Raw genomic sequence first — 19,127 nt, 5'->3', positions numbered from 1 at the left:
TAAAACATATGAGTCACAATTGGACTATTATTTTCCATAAGAACAAAGGAGTCGTATTAGCAGCCGTCTCTGAAGTTAAATTTAGGAATTTTCTTTTCTCTTTTCTCGCACCACGTGAAATATGTGTCAGATTCTGATCAAGATTCATTTCTTACCATCCATCTGTCTTGTCTTGCCCCTGCAACGTTTGGCCAAATGACTGCAAGCTAAGAGAGATTCCTCGCTGACAACATGATAGGCATTTCTTGAATTTCAACCATAAAAAACGTCAGCACAGAGACATCAGCTTCAGCATAGAATGTATGTATTTGCTCTCTCAAATGGAAAAAAAAACAAAAAAAAAACGTAGAAGCTGTTTTATTTCATGTTCAGTTCAGGGACTGTGTCTGAAAATGTGGCTCCTCATCAGAAGTTTTGAGGATAATTTAGTGGGAATTTTCTCCAGCATCGGTTTAAAATATGTCCTCCAACTTGAGACTGGTCAGCATCGGGAAAAAATGTGATTTTAAAATTGAAAAATTATGCACGTACAGTATCCTAAAAAGCCACAACAACTTCAGTGAGTCAGTGTGTAATATCCGAACTGATTTTTCTCTTTTGTCCATAGATTTTTATTATTTTTTTACCTCTCCTCTCCACTGCAGAGGGGCTTAATATGATCACATAAGAGGAGACCTTGTTTCAACATTTTGCTGTCTAAATCACAGCCTCTGTCTGATTCCTAGCACATGTCGGGTGTGGGAGAAACTGGCAGGTGTAAAGACCTGAATGGCTTCGACAACAGCCAAAATCCTTCTGGTCAAATGGCTGAGTCAGAGCATATTGAAAACAACAAGGCTTGGGGAGCTTCCAGTCAGCGGCGGCAGCGGCGAGAAGCCACTGACAGCGACAAACCATGAACAGGCGACAGGGTTTTTGAGAGATGTGCTGCAACACGTCTGATCCGCGGTGGCTCCAACTTCAGGGACTTCAAGGAAACTGCTGCTATTTTTGTGCCAGATCCCACAGGACAGTGGTGGAAAATAACTAAGTACATTTACTCACTTTTGAGGTACTATTTTCTGACACGTTTAGATCCTTTTAAGATGAAGATTTTGCACCGTGGACATGATAACAAGGTTTTGAAATTCACCAAATAGTTGAAGATTAGGTTTCTGACAAAAGGCAGCGTGTGTGTGGTCAGGGTCATACATTTCACTTTCTAAACTTCTCACATGGTTTCATTTAAATTAAGTTTCTAAAGATCCAATATCTGTGCAAAAATCCAACATTAGAGAAAACCTGAAAACAGATTTGGGCGTCAGAACTTTGTTTTCTCAGCTTTCCTCTCCCATTACCCATCTGGTGTCCCTGTGCATGAAAAAAAATTGGATTTAAAGTAGTTTAAACTGGCTCCACCTGCAGCAGCTACAACAGGAACATGCTGCTGACACCCTGATAAATCCATATTAATAATCTAACCATGTCATGTGTAATAAAACACCAGTCAGCAGGACTAAACCAGGACTTTTACTTTAATTCTTTTAATAAATTTTGCTGCTAATACTTGTATACTTTTACTTCAGGAGGATTTTTACTCGTAATGCAGTATTTTTCCAGTTAATGATCTGAAAACCTTCTCCATTCTCTAAGCTTTTACACTTTAAATTCCTCAATATGCAAAAAATATAAGCAGATATAGTATTATATAGTATGATAAAGGAGATTTTGTTTGCTTTTTGTCTGTTTTGTATAGTTCCTCTACATATAACATGACTATTTAAGCTTACACGTTGTTTGCTAAAGCTGAAAATATTGACAATGGCATTCTTGATTTACAGTAAAGTGAGAGCAATACTTCAGATATCTCTAAAAACTTGCATTTGAAGTCCATATTGACAAGCTATTCTCAAAACTGTGACTTAAACTCGGCTTTCCTTTTAGAAATAAATCATGTCTTAGTGTATTTATGAGGGGAAAAAAAAGGGGTTGTAAAAGCAGTTTTTCCTCTCTGTGTCAAACTACGTGGAAGTTATTTATGAACGGGCAGCCAGTTCCACTCTCAAACCTTTAAAAGCAGTATATTATGCCTCCTTAAGATTCATCTCTGGGGATAGTTATGGGGACGCACTGTTGCTTAATATATCAGAAAAACTGGCTTCCCTGCTCCGCCAGCGAGAATGCATCAGCATTTGTTTTTATTTATTAATAAAGCTATTTTACAAAAGCTCATCTCATACGACTGCTTTCTTTTAATGTTTTCAAACCTGATCGTAAAACTGGCTCAACCTGCACATGTGAAAAATCTGCCCCACGTACTTTAAGTTGAAGGTTTAACAGCTGCCTGTAGGGAATGTAACTGCCACTAATTTGTTTTCTTTTTTATAGCTTCGTCTCACTTATTTTTCTCATTGTTAATTCTCATTTCAGTGTTGCTTGTTCGTGTCTGATTCTTCTTTTACTGCTGATTGATTTTAAGTGTGTGTGCAGTTATTATACATGAGCGATGTCCTTCAGTTTGAGGTTTAAATAAATAATATGAAATGAACTGAACATGCTGCAAGGGTCAGCTGCTGTTGACAAGCGGCATGCCTGAAAGCCAGCATTAGATTAGAGGTCAGATTAAATTATTAGCTGCAGTTTGTGATTGTTTGCATGAAACTGTGGGATGTAGAAATTCAGTCTCAGTTTCCAGTGTCCCCTACAGAGATTTATTATATTGTTTCTGTCTTAGCAGATGTGGTTGATGCAGCATATTCCTTTTTATGTTTTAGCTGCACACTAAATCTAATATTAGAGGTATCTGCAGTTGTTCCAGGATGTAGAAGAATAAATCTGAGAAAATAATCAGAATGAAAAGTTGGTTCAATCATAGAGCAATTGCAACATTTATTGAAGTGTTGGCTTTCTTGTATTGATTTTTCAACACATTACAAAAATACATATATGTTCAAAACAGCAGATGTGTACTGTTCTGAAATCACTTATTTTTTTTCACAATGATGCACTTCCCCCCAAAAAAGAACAAGGAAACTATTTTTGTACAAAGAGTGTAAGTGAAAGTTGTGAAAAGTGAAATATGAAAATGCTTTTTTTTAAAATTACATTTGTAAGTGCCATCACAAGACCTTTTAAACGAAACCATGAGGGGAAAAAACAGCAAACAAACAAACAAAAAAAACAAAATAAAAAAATTAATGTCCATGAAAGTCTCAGATATTTGACTTTGAAAAGCATTCCTGCGCAAAACCCCTGTGTTCCCCTGCCGAAGGTTCCTCCTTTAGGTTCATTCTTCTCATTTTTTTAGTCATTTTGTTTTACATCCATAAAGGATAGCTTCACCAAACCATCAACTCATTCAAAAAAAAAAAAGTAAAAAAAAACAACAAAAAACAAAACATTAAAATTAAAAGAAGATACCAGAAGTCAATAATGGCACCACTGTTTTAGAAAAAAATAATAATCTGGCATGATTCTGCAATATTACATTTAAAAAACTGTCCATACAGTGAACAAGCAATCATACAGAAACATATTCATGTAGATAAAATCCCTCCACCAGGATAATCATACAAAACTGCTATGGCATTCAAATCATTTGAAAGAACATTGGAGAAAAACAATACTTATCATTTTAAACACTTACACAGAGTATTTCATGAATGGCATACTTCAACACTGTAAACATATTGTAAGACTGAATGTCCATGTGTGACTTGGATCTCTGTGGGGGTTCATTGTTTGAAACGTGTTCGAATTCACAGCTCTGTGGTTCATTTAGGCCCAACTCTGAACTGAATTTTCTGGGAATGAATACACATCAGGACCTTGATTTTTCTTTTTTTTCCTATCTCATTTTTTTTTGGTTAGCACTCATGCATCAACATGTGTAAGCAAGCTGAGAGTAGCTCTTCAGCCGGTCTCGCTTTTCATGTTAATTCACTAAAAACATACTGAACTGCATGGTGACTGAATAGCTTATGGAGAGCTCTCGTGACCTCAACATCATTTCCGTTTTCTAAAGTTCCCAAAGAGAGGAATTTGCATTCAAGGTACAGTGGAGATTTTTTTTTTCTTTTTCTATCAAAACAAAGTGGCACAGATAAAACCTGACAATGGGCCAGAATAGCAGGTCAAACCTTCAAGTGACGATGATTTTGACGATTGAGAATTGCAGTACTAAAAATGAAAGATGTAGTCTCAATCTCCTTTCATGTGGCTTTGCTGTCTCCTTCCCTCTCACGCTCACTCTGTCTCACTCCGATGGTCTGTTATAAGATGTGGCCAGTAGATGTGCATTTGGGTACAAAAAAATACACTTTTCATATGCTTCCAATTTCATTTGAATGACTATTCTCCCTGGTCAAGGTCTTGCTCTCTCTCCTTCTATTTCTTTCTCACACTTCTTCATTTCTCAGCTCCATTCTTTCATTTTTTAGCTTTAAGAATAGCCCCTGCTCAAGGTCGCCCGGCCACCCCTAGTGCAGCTGTGCTCCAAATTATCATAACTCATATAGCTGTTTTTTTTTCTTAGCACCAGATTCATTTCAGGATGAACGATGCAGAAAATAAAAAAACGTAATCCCCAAAAGACACGAACATGCACACTGTCTCTAAAATCTGTTACTGGGAGTTAAACCCGTATCACTTTGTGAGGCGAATGAACAGGCTTCCTTTTAAAAGCCGCTCTAATGCATGAATCTGAGCTAGTGAACTGTGAAAAGACGCCGTCGGAGAGAGGCTTAGAGCGCTACTGCGGAGAGAAGAACACACGCCAACACACATATTGATATGAATTTCATTTGAAACTATTTCGCGGATCCTTGGGGGGGGACGCAGGAAGTCGACCTGGGTCAGGGAGGGCCACTGTGGCAGACACGAGAGGGAGATGGAGAACGATTCGGAGAGTGCTAAGGTACTTTAACAAATCGCCTCTGAGTAAGCACACATGGGGTGGGGGTCTGATAAAGCAATAATGCATGGTAGTTACATTTAGCATATACTGTGGATGATGCAAGCAGCTGGTCTTCTGATTGTTTAGTTTTCGGCCATTTTTCATGGTCAGTCAGGGCTACTTTAACATATTAAAAAAAAAGAATATATTTACAAACCATAAACAGGACTGTTCTCCTTCTCACATTAATCACAAGTAGTCTTAACTTATTCAACATATTAAATATGGTGGTTTAATCCTACATTGGGAATGTACTGAGCATCAGTTAAGGGTAACTCCATTTAAGTGCAACCTCTATTTATGTCCCCGCAGAAGCAGGGACAGCAATACAGTAACTGCATTTTGAAATTATTCACATGCCAATGTTTAAAAAGGACAAAATTCCCTGAATAAATTAATCGTAACTTACCAGGTCTTTAAGATAATGTTGGATTTTAAAAATCCAGCATGATGTTTTATTGTCAGGTTGACATTCAGTGCTTTTAGGCCTGTATGAGGGAATGGATTGTAGTCCGCTGCTGCAGTTAATATAGAAAACAATTATTTTATACTTTTAAAAGCTAACCGCTTCACACAAATTTACTTTCACATGTTAATAAGGTTCCTTAAAGGAAAACAAAGAAAATTTTGTATTAAGGGTGACTTCTTTTCAGTTTCCGTCGCATTTTAGAAAAAAAAATGTTTTTTTTAGCACATTTCAAAACTAACTCCATATGAAATCCCACAAAGATGTACCTGCACATGCCAAATATCATTACAAAAATCCAATAAATACAGAAATTATTGCACAGTAGAAAGGCTCCATGGATTCCTAACTGATAAAATCCTCAGACAGTTTGCCAAGAAACGCCAAGTTAGGCGTTCCAGACAAGTTCTCATTAAAGTTTCCCTTTGTTTATATTCTCAGGTGGCAGTTTCTGTGACAAGAAAAAAAGATGAACATCAATCAATCTCAAATTTTTAAAGAGATTATCCAGCCAAGCCCCATTGCTGAAGAAGTGGTTATAGGGATTTTTGTGTGTGCATGTATGAGTGTGTGTGTGTGTGTGTGTGTTTGTGTACACTGTAAGCTGTCTGGTTGCTGGCTTAACCTCTGTCCGCTTGCTCCAGTTTGACCTCGCTGGCCATCAAATGTTCGCCATGCCATTTCTTCATGTGTTTCTCCAGCGTGCTGTAGACACTGAACGGCATGTGGCAGATGTCGCAGCGGTACACCTCCTTCCCAAACTGCCCGTGGGTCTTCATGTGGCGCGTCAGCTTGGAGCTCTGGGCGCAGGCGTAGCTGCACAGGTCACACTTGTAGGGCCGCTCCCCCGTGTGGCTGCGTCGGTGCACCGTCAGGTTGCTGCAGTTCTTGAACACCTTGCCGCAGTACTCGCAGGTGTCGTTCCTCCTGTCTTTGGAGCTAGGGGGCCTGCCGGGTCCAGGTCCCCGCAGGAGGTGAGGGGTGCTGCTGCCGCTGCGCCCCGACGCACTCCCGCCCTCCATCAGCTCCCCGGGCGGGGTGGAGAAACGGAGGCTCCCCGTCTCCGAAGACGAGTGCTCAGAGGAGGTGGCGAACGGCGACTGGCGGGAATCAGTGAATCCCAGGAAAGGTTCTCTGATGAAGTGGCGTGAAGCAGCGTAGCCAGCCAGGAGCTGAGAGTAGACGTTTTCTGGGGAGATGAGGGGAATGGTTGGAGGAATCTCCAGCTGCTCCTTCTCTATCTTGATCCTCTTGTTGTTAGAGGGGCTCGGGCTGGTGATGGGGGTCGGCCGACGCTGGAACAGCCCAGGGAAGGACTCTGCTTCGGATACGCTGATCCTTCCGTTCATCACAGGTCTCTGGTCCTCCTGCTCGTCTCGCTCTCTGTCCTGGTCCCTCTCGTTGTCTCTTTGTCTCTCTACTTCACCTCTCTCTCCTCCATCTCCATTAGGTTGTCTCTCCAAGCTTCTCTTGTTAGGGTTAAGTCTAAGGTGATTGTCCAGGTGGTTGTACGGGTGCATGATGCCCACCCCGCCACTGTCACTTACTCTATTCCCGCCCAGGGATTTGTCCTCAGGAGAGTGTCTTGGGCCATTTTCCCTGTTCTGGCTGAACTCTTGGGAGTCCTCACTCAAGTTGGAATCTGGCCGACTTCCATTTCTCAGTTCTTCCTCCTCTTCCTCCTCCTCCTCTTCTTCCTCCTCCTCTTCTTCCTCCTCCTCCTCATTGTCCATCCCCATTTCTCTTGCATCTCCTTCCCTTGTCTTGTCTTCACCATCTCCCCCCTCTCCTCTGTTTCCCTGCTCTGGGGAGCCGCTCATGGTCCCAGACTTGTTGTGCATATGTGTCTTCATGTGCCTTTTCAGCTTGCTGGCCTGAGAACAGGCATGATCACAGAGATGACACTTGTACGGCCTCTCTCCTGTGTGGCTGCGTCTGTGCACGATCAGGTTGCTCTGAAATTTGAAAATCTTGCCACAGAACTCACAGGACTTGGATTTCCCTGGGGTCTGGCTCTGACCCTGTGAGTCGGGAGGGCTGGAAGACCCGTGTCCCCCCTGAGAGGTGGGTGGCTGCGGAGCATAGGTGAGAAATGCTGGGGGTTTGGCACCTGGTTGGAAAAGCGTGGGACTCAGCAGACGGTGCATGGGCGGCACACGGTTGGGTGAGAGAGGAGGCGTGGGCCCGCCATTGTTGGTTGTGTTGCCCGCCAGCTCCCTCAGTCGCCGGGAGAAGTCCATGGAAGGCGGCTCCATGGGTGTCATTCGCATCACCCTCTCAAAGGCACTGGGGTGCTGTGACAGCAGCCCCATTTCCTCTGGGCCTAGCCGCTCTAGAGGGGGTCTCGGGGGAGGTGGAGGGCTGACGAAAGGCGGCGTTGCAGGCAGCCGAGTCTCCATGTACCCCGGAGGAGGGGGGTGTTCCCTGAGCAGGGGCGCAGCCATGCGGAGGAGGTGGAATGGGTTGTTGGTGTCACCGAGAAAGGTGGGGAGAGGGGAGCGAGGCAGGGCGTCGGCTCCCGGAGGGGGAGGCAGAGCCATGCGAGGAGTGAGGGAGCAGTTGGCGGGGTGGTTGTCCAGGTAGATGCGGATGCCATGAGTGTGCTGGGCATGCTGAAGCAGGAACCAGGCACTGTTGAAGGTCTGCTTACAGGTAGTACAGATGTAACTGGATGGTTCATCTTTTTCTGTGGGACACAAGAAAGAAAATCATCATTAGTCAAATAATCAAATTCAAGTGAAATGCACAAAAAAGTATTTTAAAGACCTTTTTAAGAAAAAATAATTGCACTCAGATTCAAAACCTAGTAGCTCTCTGTTTTTGTATATGCATGAGGGGCTTCAGTGCGTGTCTTTGTGTGTGAAATACACTAACAGACAGGTTGTGTGTCTACAGGCTAATGTAGGTGGCAGGTATTGCCCTTAGGCCACGACACATTATGCTAATTCTAATGTCAGCTCGGCTTTAATATACAGATCCATCTCGTCTACTCTGTCATTTCCATATGGAGACAGGAGAGGCAGCAAAAAAATACACCAATGGGGGGAAAAAGGAAATATGGGAGGTGGGGGAGGGAGCTGTGGCATTAGAGAGAGCAGAGAGACACTCAAAAGAAGAGATGAGAGGTGATGGAGACGTAAACAGCTCCACTCATAACACAGTATCCACATTAAATAGAGCTCTACGTCACTGGTGTAATAACGAGTACAGTAAAGCGATCTGTTGTGGCTCTGCTCACACACACAACTGTACGTCACTCACAAATTACCCCTTTAAATGGTGTGACTTAATAATGCCAAATGAATCTATCAGTCACTGTGGCACGGCCCTGTCAGCCTGCTGGTGACTCATAAAGAGGGCCTTGGTAGGAATTTGTGTAATTCAACACAGGCTCACACCGAACAGGCATTTCCACAGTCTTGTGTTTGCTTGCAAGGCATCTGCATCTACTTTATCATCAGCGGCTACCGCAAGTGGAGTCAAGTTGGTACGGTGGTCCCAAAGCTCGAAGCCTGGAGGGCCCAAACAAAGACGGGGGAAGTTACTCCTGCCCAAAGTCTTATGCGATCAAGAAAAGAGTCCTTAAGATGGCTGACTGCCTCAAAGCCACCCTTTGTTATGGAATGTAAAACACACAAGCAGACACTGATACAAGCGCAGGAATATTCTCTTTTCACTTTCTTCTCTCAGTGCACACCTCCATAGACTCACAGATCCACACACACACACACACACACACACACACACACACACACTTGTACTGTGTGGAACAGATGAGCGAAAGCTGATGTTGGATCAGTGTCTGGTACAGGAAGCTGATTTGGCGGTGTGATTGGTTTGGCTTTCCCCAGGGGAGAAAGGGTCAGAAAAAGTTAATGAGGGGCTCATTTACTGATTCTGTCTGTTTTTCTCTGCTATTAGTGGGGCTCTGGTGTAGCCGTCACTCTCACTGTTTGTGTGGGGCGGGAAGCGACCTGACTCCCGCTACCAGTGTGTGCGCTAGTGCACGTGAGTCGACATGGATGTATTTTTGTGCTTGCATGCTCACGTCTGTGCAGTGCATGTATGTGTGGGGCGAGTGGCGGGCTGCCTGCCCGTGTTTAGTTTGGCTAAGCTTCACACGGCCGCTTGGCAGCAGAGAGCTGGACAGCTTAACAGCTTGGACGGCGAGAAGAGAGCGAGAGAGAGGGGAAGGGAAGAGGAGGGGAGGAGAGGGGGTAAGGAGAGAGGTGGAGGGACTTTAAGGGCCAGACGTGCTCCGGTGCACACGCATGTATGCACACGCCGACACACACGGCGGATATTTACATGCCCCCCGGGATCCCAGTCAGGTCTATAGACTCGGTCTAATCTCATCAACACACAGGGATCAATATTAAATGAAGATGTGAGATTGGGAGAAGGATTGATGATCTCACTCGATTTTTCAAAGTGTGTTTTTTTTCTCCCATTTTTTTGTCTGCACACATGGCCTCATCAATACAAACTACCCAATCAAACACTGCCATCCACACTCCCCTCCCCTCCCCCCCACTACCAGCAACACTACAGCAACACATTTGCATCTTGTCATATCTTACACAGCCGTGCCATATGCTGTTAAAGGAAGCGTGGCAGCTAATAGAGTGGCAGCTGATGGCTGCTGCCTAATGACAGCCAAAGACAAATTTCATCAACTTCCCAAACAAGCAAGCAACCGAGCAAAGGGGGTGGGGGGAGGGAAATGAAAACAGAGCGAGGAAAAGAAAAGACAAGAGAATTAAAGAATCAAAGATGGATAAATAGATTGCAAAGAGCTGCACAAATACATGGACACGTTGGAGACATGCTCCCTCCATTCTTTCCTTTCCTCTTGCTGATAAAGTGTCGCCCCTCAGTGCTCCGGCCAGTAAAAGCCTTCATTAAAGAATCACGGTGGGCCGTATCATGCTTCAGTTTGTGGTAATTACAGTCGTCTGCCTGACACACAGACAGGGACCCCTCCACTGCTGACCGCCAAGGTCAACTACCAGTTAGAATAGTTACATTCTCCTCTCCACGCAGTCACTGATGCTGGACCTAATCGCCCAATTTACTCCGGCACACCATGTGCACACAGACACACACATACTCTGAGCGTGTGTGAAAGAGGCCGAGATGAGAGGTTAAATGAAATGGAGTCACAGCAGGATTCAGCAATAGGGTACACTGCATTTCAGTGCTTTTTTCTCGCAATACCACAATTTGTAAATGTTATAGCGTAATGGGATTCACCTGAAAAAGACTATCGGTTGTTTTTGCTGCCAAGGTGTTCACTCTGGCAGACTTTCCCATGAAACAAAGCAACACAATACAGAAGTGAGACCAGCTTAGGAGGGCAGCTCTTTGTCCTGTGCAACAAAACGAGGGCTAAGGGCCAGGAGGCCTGGAGGAAGTTATTAAAACATTGGCACATGCATGGAGCTGAGGTGGGCCAGTAATAATGCTCTCCTTCTCTCCTGGGTTGGTTTTTTTACTAAACCACCAGGCCAATTAACCCAGTCTTCAGGGACTAAGATCTGAGCTTTACATCAGATTTTATTCTTTCCAGATTGCCTTTTATAGCCATTATTTTGCCTTAAAAAGTACAAACAAAATGCCAGTGAATGAAGGGGAGCCATGGTATTGACTGTTTGCATATGGCCAGCGCAGAAAAGTTGGTGTGAGGTTGGCTGGGTTGACGTAGACACCGGGCGTATGGTGCAGACATGTGGATTTGTGTTTAATTTAGGAATTCGCATATGCCATCTCTCCAGCCTGCAGTCTGAGTCTGATTTATATTTCAAAGCATGAGCTCCCTCCATTTACATTACACTTACATTTTGGGGGCCTTTATCAGATGCGCTAATCCAGGGGGACTTATAATAAGACCGCAGAAGAATAACAAAATTCCACAGGCTCAGTACTCAACAAGATGGGCAAACGGGAGCTTCTCGGCTGACAGTGAACGGCGTGTGGATGATAATGAATGCTCACTGATGCCAAATTAACTCTCACAAAGCTCAAGGAAAAATAAATCATAATTGAAAATAAGTAGCAATTGAATGCTTAGCCCAGGCAGCGTGGACAGAATTATGTAGCGCCTTGCAGAATGGAGTGTGCAGTTGTTTTAGTGTAGGAGCAGAAGGGAAAAAAAAAGCCAGGGCAGGTTTTTGGTTGTTAACAAGGAGGGCAAGAAGATGTGCTACATTTGGGTGTCAAGCACGTGTGTGTGTGTGTGTGTGTGTGTGTGTGTGTGTGTGTGTGTGTGTGTGTGTGTGTGTGTGTGTGTGTGTGTGTGTGTGTGTGTGTGTGTGTGTGTGTGCGCACTGCAGCATTCCTGGGGTTCAGGTTCGCTGTGCTGCTCCAACATTCCATCAAGGGCGACAGAACGCCACCGCGACAGATTTGCATACAGAACAAAGCCGCCCGCAGGCTAGGCCACTGGGACACAAACCTGCCCCTGCAGCCCCTCCTCTCCTCTGCCGTCCCTGCACGCTCACACACACACATTCAGTCCAATCCCACGTGCACGCTCCTGCACAAGCCCTGGGAGTATACGCAAGTGTGTGCACCTGTCAGGGGTTAGCTGACACCTCTGCTGCTGGCAAAGCAGCTCCTCATTAGCATGGCTGTGATCTAGGGGTCCCCAGGGGTCCCAGCCTCCTCACCTCACCCCCTGCACCCCCACACACACACACACCTCTCCTCCTCCTCTCTCCCTTCCGTCCCTCCTGCTCTTCCTCCTTTTTTTTCCCTCTCGGCCCTGATGGCTTGTTTGTCATGAACGGGGGGCTAATCAGGAGACACGGGGGCCACGCAGACCAACTGCGTGAGTCTTGAGTGTGGGGGATAGAGGGGAGGCTCGGACGGTGCAGAGACTCCGACTGACTGTCACACATATGTAGTAAAAAGAAAGAAATGGAGAGAGACTGCGGAGGGTGGCAGTAGCAGGCAGGGGGTAAGGCTCTCACACAGTGTGGCTGGCTCCATGCTAACTCGAACCAGCTTCAGCCTGCTAACCATATACATCTGTGTGTGTGTGTGTGTGTGTGTGTGTGTGTCTGCAGCCAATATGACCAGCTGAAATGCCTGACAGCGTTGAGAGAGGATTTAAAGAAACAGTGCTCCTGCTTTAAAGTGTGTGGGATTCACATCCACATGCAAAATATTCCCAGATTTAGCTGCACATTCGCTCACTTTGCACACCTCACGTACACACTGAGCACCTGTACAAGGTATCAGGGTACTCCGCCCTGACCCTCATGCCTCCTGGGATGTGGGTCAAATGAACAATAAAAGGGATCAGGTATCTCCAACAACTTGATCGCAGGCGCACACACACACACACACACACACACTGACTGAGTCCAGCTGTACAACAATGCACGAGTGGAAAGAGAGTGGCGGGGGCTCTCATGTAGCACGACCGAGGGAGCAAACGTTACCGCCGTGAGGAAAGCTATCCCAGCCGGGGCACAGGGGACACGCTGTGAAAAATAACTGGCAAGACCTCTCTGTCAGTAAAGAGCTATGACTTCTGGCTCGGCTTCTAGGACAAAGAGGGAGAAAAAGAGGGAGCAATACAGGCGAGGAGGGGGGAGGAAAGAAAAAAAGAGAGAATGAAAAGAAAAAGGGAGCTCTATAAAGTGCATTAGCTAAGCTCTCTGTGGCATTTCTCTAAAGCCTGACTCATCGCCATCAGCTCCTAACTGGTCCCAGCGCCTTGTACGTGCACATGTGTGTTGTTTTGTTGGATGGGGAGCAGGCGTACACACTTGTGGGGTCTGCTGTCTATCGTGTGACGCTGACAAATGGATGACACTCAATCGTGCTTGTGGTTGAAAGAAGATGTAAGAGAGAGAAGCAAGATGGAGGAGAGGATTAAAGACGGGAGGGCAAAGAGGGGAGGGGAAAAGTTAGAGGAGGGAGAGAAAAAAAAGAGAATCTGCAGGCAGGTTTGGAAATAAAGGAAGAGTTGTTTTTCTTTATCACCTGCATTTTTCATTTTCAGCGTAATTACATCCACTTTAATCTCTCCTTCCATCTCCCACCCATTTCACCATGACACAGCAGCGGCAGCAGGGAAAACAGACAACGTAAAATGCCCCCCCAAAAAAAGGAAAAGACAAAGGGGGGGCTGCGGGAGCAAGATGCACTCTGAGTGAAAGGCAAAAACAAATCCAGCGTTAATAAATCGAATCAATACAAGGTGACTTATTTGGGAGAAAAGGTGCAGAGTGATGCAGCAGACGAAAAAAAAAGCACAAAAACTCAAGCTGCTTCCACAATGAAATGGAGACTGACTTTGTGGACTCGCGCAATGTTTGTTTAAGGTTTTACATCCAAATGAGCTTCAGTTATACCCCTGAGGGACTCTCACTTTGTCCAGAAAAGTCAATTTCCTATTCAGCGGCAGTGAATAGAAAATTGACTTTGACATGTGAGTGACGTGCGAATTCTGTTTTGTGGGTTTATTAAATTTTTCATGGGATCAATCACTTTATACAAGCAGTACATTAAAAAAAAATCCTTCTTTTTTTTTAAAGTAAGGAAGTGTGAAAATGTGGCTGCATTGTTTCGGCCTTGATGAATTAAATCGAACAAAAAGCGTGGAGATGCGTGCGCTCGTCGCAACCTGTGATAAGCACTCGTCTTTTTGCAAATGTCTCCGAGGATGCGTCTTCCTGCATTGACATGTCACACATTGTACCTTATACAATGGTGCTTTTGTGCGTCCGCTTGTGATGTTTGTGCAAGTGGCGCTGTATGTGCTGTATATATGTGTGTTTTGCATGCATACACTGCTGCTCCCTCTCCGTTCACCATCCTGCCACTACTTTCAGCCGTGCTAATGGTTCCCAGCTGGACTCTGCCCATTGGAGCCAAGCAGCCAGTCCTGCTTAACTAGCAGCCCACAGGAAGATACCACCACGGCGGCCTTGAATGGCACACAAGCCCCTTCCAACCTCAATCAACTCGCTGTAAAACCTGCCCTTCACACGCTTCACACCAGGTGTAGAGTCCATTCCACTGACTGAGGAGAGTGAGGGAGGGGGGGGATAATCTAATTTGCTATTAGTTTTTCTTTATTAATAATTCATTCTGGCTACTTAAGGCTATGAGAGGATACAGAGGTTTTCCACTTGTGCTCGGATCCAGAGCAGCGACTGTGAGATTCACAGGAGAGAGCACATGGAGTATTGCATCATTTGACACCAAATTGCAGGCTGTCTAATTAGTGTTAGCTCACTAAACCAAAGCAACAAAAGGCGAGAGTGTCTTTGGAAAACAAAAAAAAGGAACAGATACAGAAGTAGTGGAGTATTTTTGAAAGACAGAATGTTCAAATTTAGAAGTCTTCAAGTAATGAATTGATGACAAAACTCCCATATGTACCTGTTAGATATGAGGAAGATGGATTGGGATAAAACTAGACATAACTAGCAGATCTTTAATGCTGCTGGGCTTCTGTTGGGTTTAAACAGAGCAAGACCAGCTGTTTTCTTGTGTTTACTGGCTTTATGTTAATATAACATAATCAGCTGCTTCATATTTAACTAACAAAACATGAGAGTGGTATTGATTTTACCATGAAACAAGTGCATCTCCAAATATGTTTTGGATTAATATGATCCTGCACACTACTTAGGGCAATAAAAAAAAGACAGACGTAGATAAAACAGGTCTCCTTCCACCCATAATTGAACTCTTTTCTAATATGATATAATGAATGCAAACAATAAAATCAATTTCAGCTTTTATGTGAAATAATGAGCTTCTCTCTCTCAGTCTTTGTGCTTTTCTTTCTATTCATGTATCTCTCCTGCCTATAAGGCCTTGTTGTGAAGCCAGCGAAGGCCAGCGGCACAACATTATTAACGTTGCAACGGTCGTGTCTTCAGGGGAATTCTGTTCTCACTCTCTCCTGTGGGTCCTGAAACACACTCAGGTGTGTCAAACGGTCTCCTGTCTTGCACTGTCTCGAACAAAAAATCTCCCTTAGCACACACACACACACACACACACACACAGACACACAAACACAGGCATGGATTCATCTCTCAGCACCCAACACATATTTATGAAGTGACATGATGGGGCTGAGTTTGGCCCCAGGCCTCCCCCTGTGGGTTCCATGTGGCCTCTCCCTCTGTCTCTCTCTCTCGTTTCTTTCTTTCTTTCTCTTTCTCGTTTTCTCTCTGTCTTTCTGGCTGTTATCACGCTGATACATTTCCTGCTCCTGGCACGGCTCCTGCATAGCTTATGGTTAAAGAAAGCTTTCATCTATCCAGTGCCTCTAGGACACACACACACACACACACATAAACACACTCACACCCACACTCGTATATACAAGCGCTGGTACGGGCCAGCGCTGCCCCGCCAGACCACAGGCCCAGACAAGCTCCGCTGGCACCAATCACCCTGATAACATCTTAGGCTTTATTTCATTTTGGCTTGCTCTGTTCTGCTCTGGGAAAGACCGGCAACAGAGAGCAGAAGAGGGCTTTCTGGAAAAGTATGAATTACGCCAGTTATACGGGGAGAGTGCAGCCCCTTAACCTTGAGCAGTTCACTCCCCTGTCTGCAATGCCATCTCTGGACATGACAGTGCAAGCCCTCTCGCTGTTCTAGGCCAGAGCTGGGGTTTCTTTGCTTTTCTCGTGCAGCTTTTAAGAGGTAAAATGAAAGAAAGAAGGCAATAATTAAGCACAATGAGTAAAGCCAGGCTCTGTTTAATCAAAATATAGGAAACTTTGCTCAAAGCAGCAAAAAAATTATGATTTAAATACATTTAAATAACATCCCTGGTTCACTAGGTGATCCACACACATCTCTAAATACAATTTACACCAAAAAAAGAAAGAAAAACTCCTCACAATGTGTTCTGTGTGTTCCACAGAGAAGCAGGGACACTTTCTATTAAAAAAGACGTAATGTCTTTTGCTTTCTTCTCCTTTCTCCCCTCTTTTCAGCACAAATGAAATTCCCCGCATCTCTCGTGCATTGAAATCGCAGATCTTTCAAAACCTGCGCAAATTAAACGAAATCTACCTCTATGACTCGCTAAGTGAGAAAGAAAAAAATTTTAGATTAAAAACGAAAGTGACAATGACCTTTGGGCCCCAAAACTTCTGCTGTTTTTCTTTCCTTTTTCCCCTCCTTCGCACAACTTTTACCATTTACGGTAAACCGCTGCTACGTATGTGAGGGCTGTATGGCGTTTAATGAAAGGCCGTATCGATAATAAGCTGCTTGCACACGAGATATTGTTCTTGGCACACTCCTGATTTATGCTGAAGTGACAAACCAACATAAAGTCAGCTTGTGTTGGTCATGTGTTTGTCTGTGTTCCCTAGTAATTCTACAGTAATTGCTCAAGACAAGTAAGTGGAAGAAATAAGGGGGAATCATAAGCGCACCATGAAAGGCTTTCAATATCTCTTGCGGTGAAGCAGCCTGTAAAAGGAAAAATACGGCCTAAACGCTGTCTCCTTATTTTCCTTACCCACAATCCCACCCAATCAGAGCAGGACCCTAATAAGATAAGAGGAAAAGGAACAACAACAGTGCAGCAAAGTAGGATTATCCCTGTCTGACTGGCTAACAAGCACCATCTCTTTTCATTTTCACAAATACTAATGGTAGCCCCTTTTTCCTTCCCAAAGGCAAACACTTTTTAGTAAGAAAATGGGCTGGCCCGGTCAGAAAATCTCCGCATTTCACTCCTGGAAGTGCCAAATGATATGTTCTGCACATTAAATGTACACACACACACATGAGGACTGTATCTGCAAGTTCATTTGATTTCTCTGAAGAGCGTTTCCAGACTGGGAGAAAGTGCGCATGTTGCTGAGCAGGTTCTCGATTAACTCTTGCATGTGTGTGAAAATCTTCTTTTAACTATAGGTAGGTTCTTTAAAAGGAATTTACTACATTACTCCGCACTGATAAGAGCACACCTGTTATCAAAAGCGGAGCAGAAGCGAGGGGGAAGCTCCCAATAACTACAGTGCAGCAGTCAAAATACCTTGATTATAGCTATTTACACAAAGAACATAAACACATTGGCAGATTCCCACTGACACAAGACAACTTATGGCCCATAGCAGCAAGACCATGAAGCTCACATCAGCGCTCCACACAAAAAGTTCTGTGTTTGTGTTGAATACCAAAGCGCCATCATCACTCTCCATGCGTAGCAAGGACGGGGGTGTGAGGTTTCTAATGCCTCTTCAGTAAGGCTGTTAAGGAGCAAAGAGTCCACACATCTGGAAGACACAGTCAGTCAGCACATGCTGAAAGTTAGCGGTGGCGCTCGCAGTCCAAATTAGTGGCGAGTTTTATTCCCCTGCTGTGGTAGGAAAATATCAAATCTGCTGCCATATGAGTGCCATAAAGCTGGCTGTGGAGTGTTTGATGCCTTCATGTGGGAGCCTTTAAGCTGTGTGTGTGTGTGTGTGTGTGTGTGTGTGTGTGTGTGTGTGTGTGTGCGTGTTTGGTGGGAGATGCAGGCCTTAATGGGAGATGAGAGTCATTGTATGCATTCTTGCATGCACATATGTTTTCGGTGTGTGCGCGGCTGTTATCAGCGTGCTTATTAACACATGCATGTTGCCGTTTTTCCTGCACACACGATCTGTACATTTCAAGGTGTGTGTGTGTGTGTGCGTGTCAGATGGTTGTGGCAGCGTGTGCACATGCAGCTGTGCCATTTTAGCAGCTCCCTTATAGACCCAGTTGACCCTGTTGCATAGAGGAGACAGACAGACACAAGCAGAGTCAGACGGCCCCTGGGGTGGTCCTGTCTGAGGCGCAGTGTTATGGGCCAACAACACTAGGGGCCCATACACAGGCAGGAACACGTAGACTGTAATTGTGCGCGCACACACACACACACAGACGTGCTTTTGAGCCCAAAATGCTCATATGGAGACACGGAAATTGCAAATTAATGGCTGCAAATGATTTTTATTATTTAATTTTCAAGCTAATGCTAAAATTTTCTTGCACTGCGTATCCACAAGTTCTCCATTAACATGCAAAATTTTGAAAAAACAGCAAAATAGGTTAAAAAATAAACATTACGTTTTCAAATTGCAATTGAATAAACTCCTGTGTGTGTGCGGTGATTTGTTCATTTTACATTCAGACTACAACTGCCTACAAGTGGCTGTGCAGGATTCTGATTCTAGTTTCTCATACAGACTAATTTGCATGGAGCATTTTGCAAAAACACACAATTATACGCATGCAAACAAAATGCGAATAAATGCTCATATATTTATCAGATGTATTTTATATTTAAATGTTTCTTTTAATTGCATCAAATTGAGCCACGTGTGGGTGGTGCAGGATCAGTTAACACAATCTATAATCCAAATCTCTAAAAGTGTGTCTTCATCTTGTCAAAAAATGTTGTGTATTTAAACAGAGGAGGGAGTGTACGCCTCCTTTTTTCTCTCTCTCTCTCTCTCCCATAGAGGAATAACAAAATATTTGCCACTCACACAAACTGGGAACCTCACACTCACATACACACAAACTGGAAAATGAAAATAGACACACATGCCTAACAGCAGACACAAGATAAATTCCCTGGCAAGCATTCAAAACACTCATGTAAGAGCTCATAAACACACACAGGCTGCAGTAGAACACACACACACACACACACACACACACACACACACACACACACACACACACACACACACACACACACAC

General features: G+C 44.3%; 1 protein-coding gene across 3 annotated transcripts in view; it reads right to left on the bottom strand.

The window, feature by feature from the left end:
- Positions 1-2,843: 2,843 nt before the first annotated feature.
- bcl11bb (BCL11 transcription factor B b) overlaps positions 2,844-19,127 on the bottom strand; it is a 29,218-nt gene continuing 12,934 nt past the window's right edge. For all 3 annotated transcript variants that reach the window (XM_022195165.2, XM_022195164.2, XM_051936563.1), the window contains one exon: positions 2,844-8,085. In XM_022195165.2, the coding sequence (XP_022050857.1) occupies positions 6,020-8,085 (2,066 nt within the window). In that variant the 3' untranslated portion in view covers positions 2,844-6,019. The remainder of the gene's footprint in view (positions 8,086-19,127) is intronic.

This window comes from Acanthochromis polyacanthus, chromosome 16 (assembly GCF_021347895.1).
Source record: "Acanthochromis polyacanthus isolate Apoly-LR-REF ecotype Palm Island chromosome 16, KAUST_Apoly_ChrSc, whole genome shotgun sequence".
In the NCBI taxonomy this organism is placed as follows: Eukaryota; Metazoa; Chordata; class Actinopteri; family Pomacentridae; genus Acanthochromis; species Acanthochromis polyacanthus.
The sequence above is the reverse complement of the archived record's forward strand: the minus strand, read 5'-3'. Positions and strand labels throughout refer to the sequence as shown.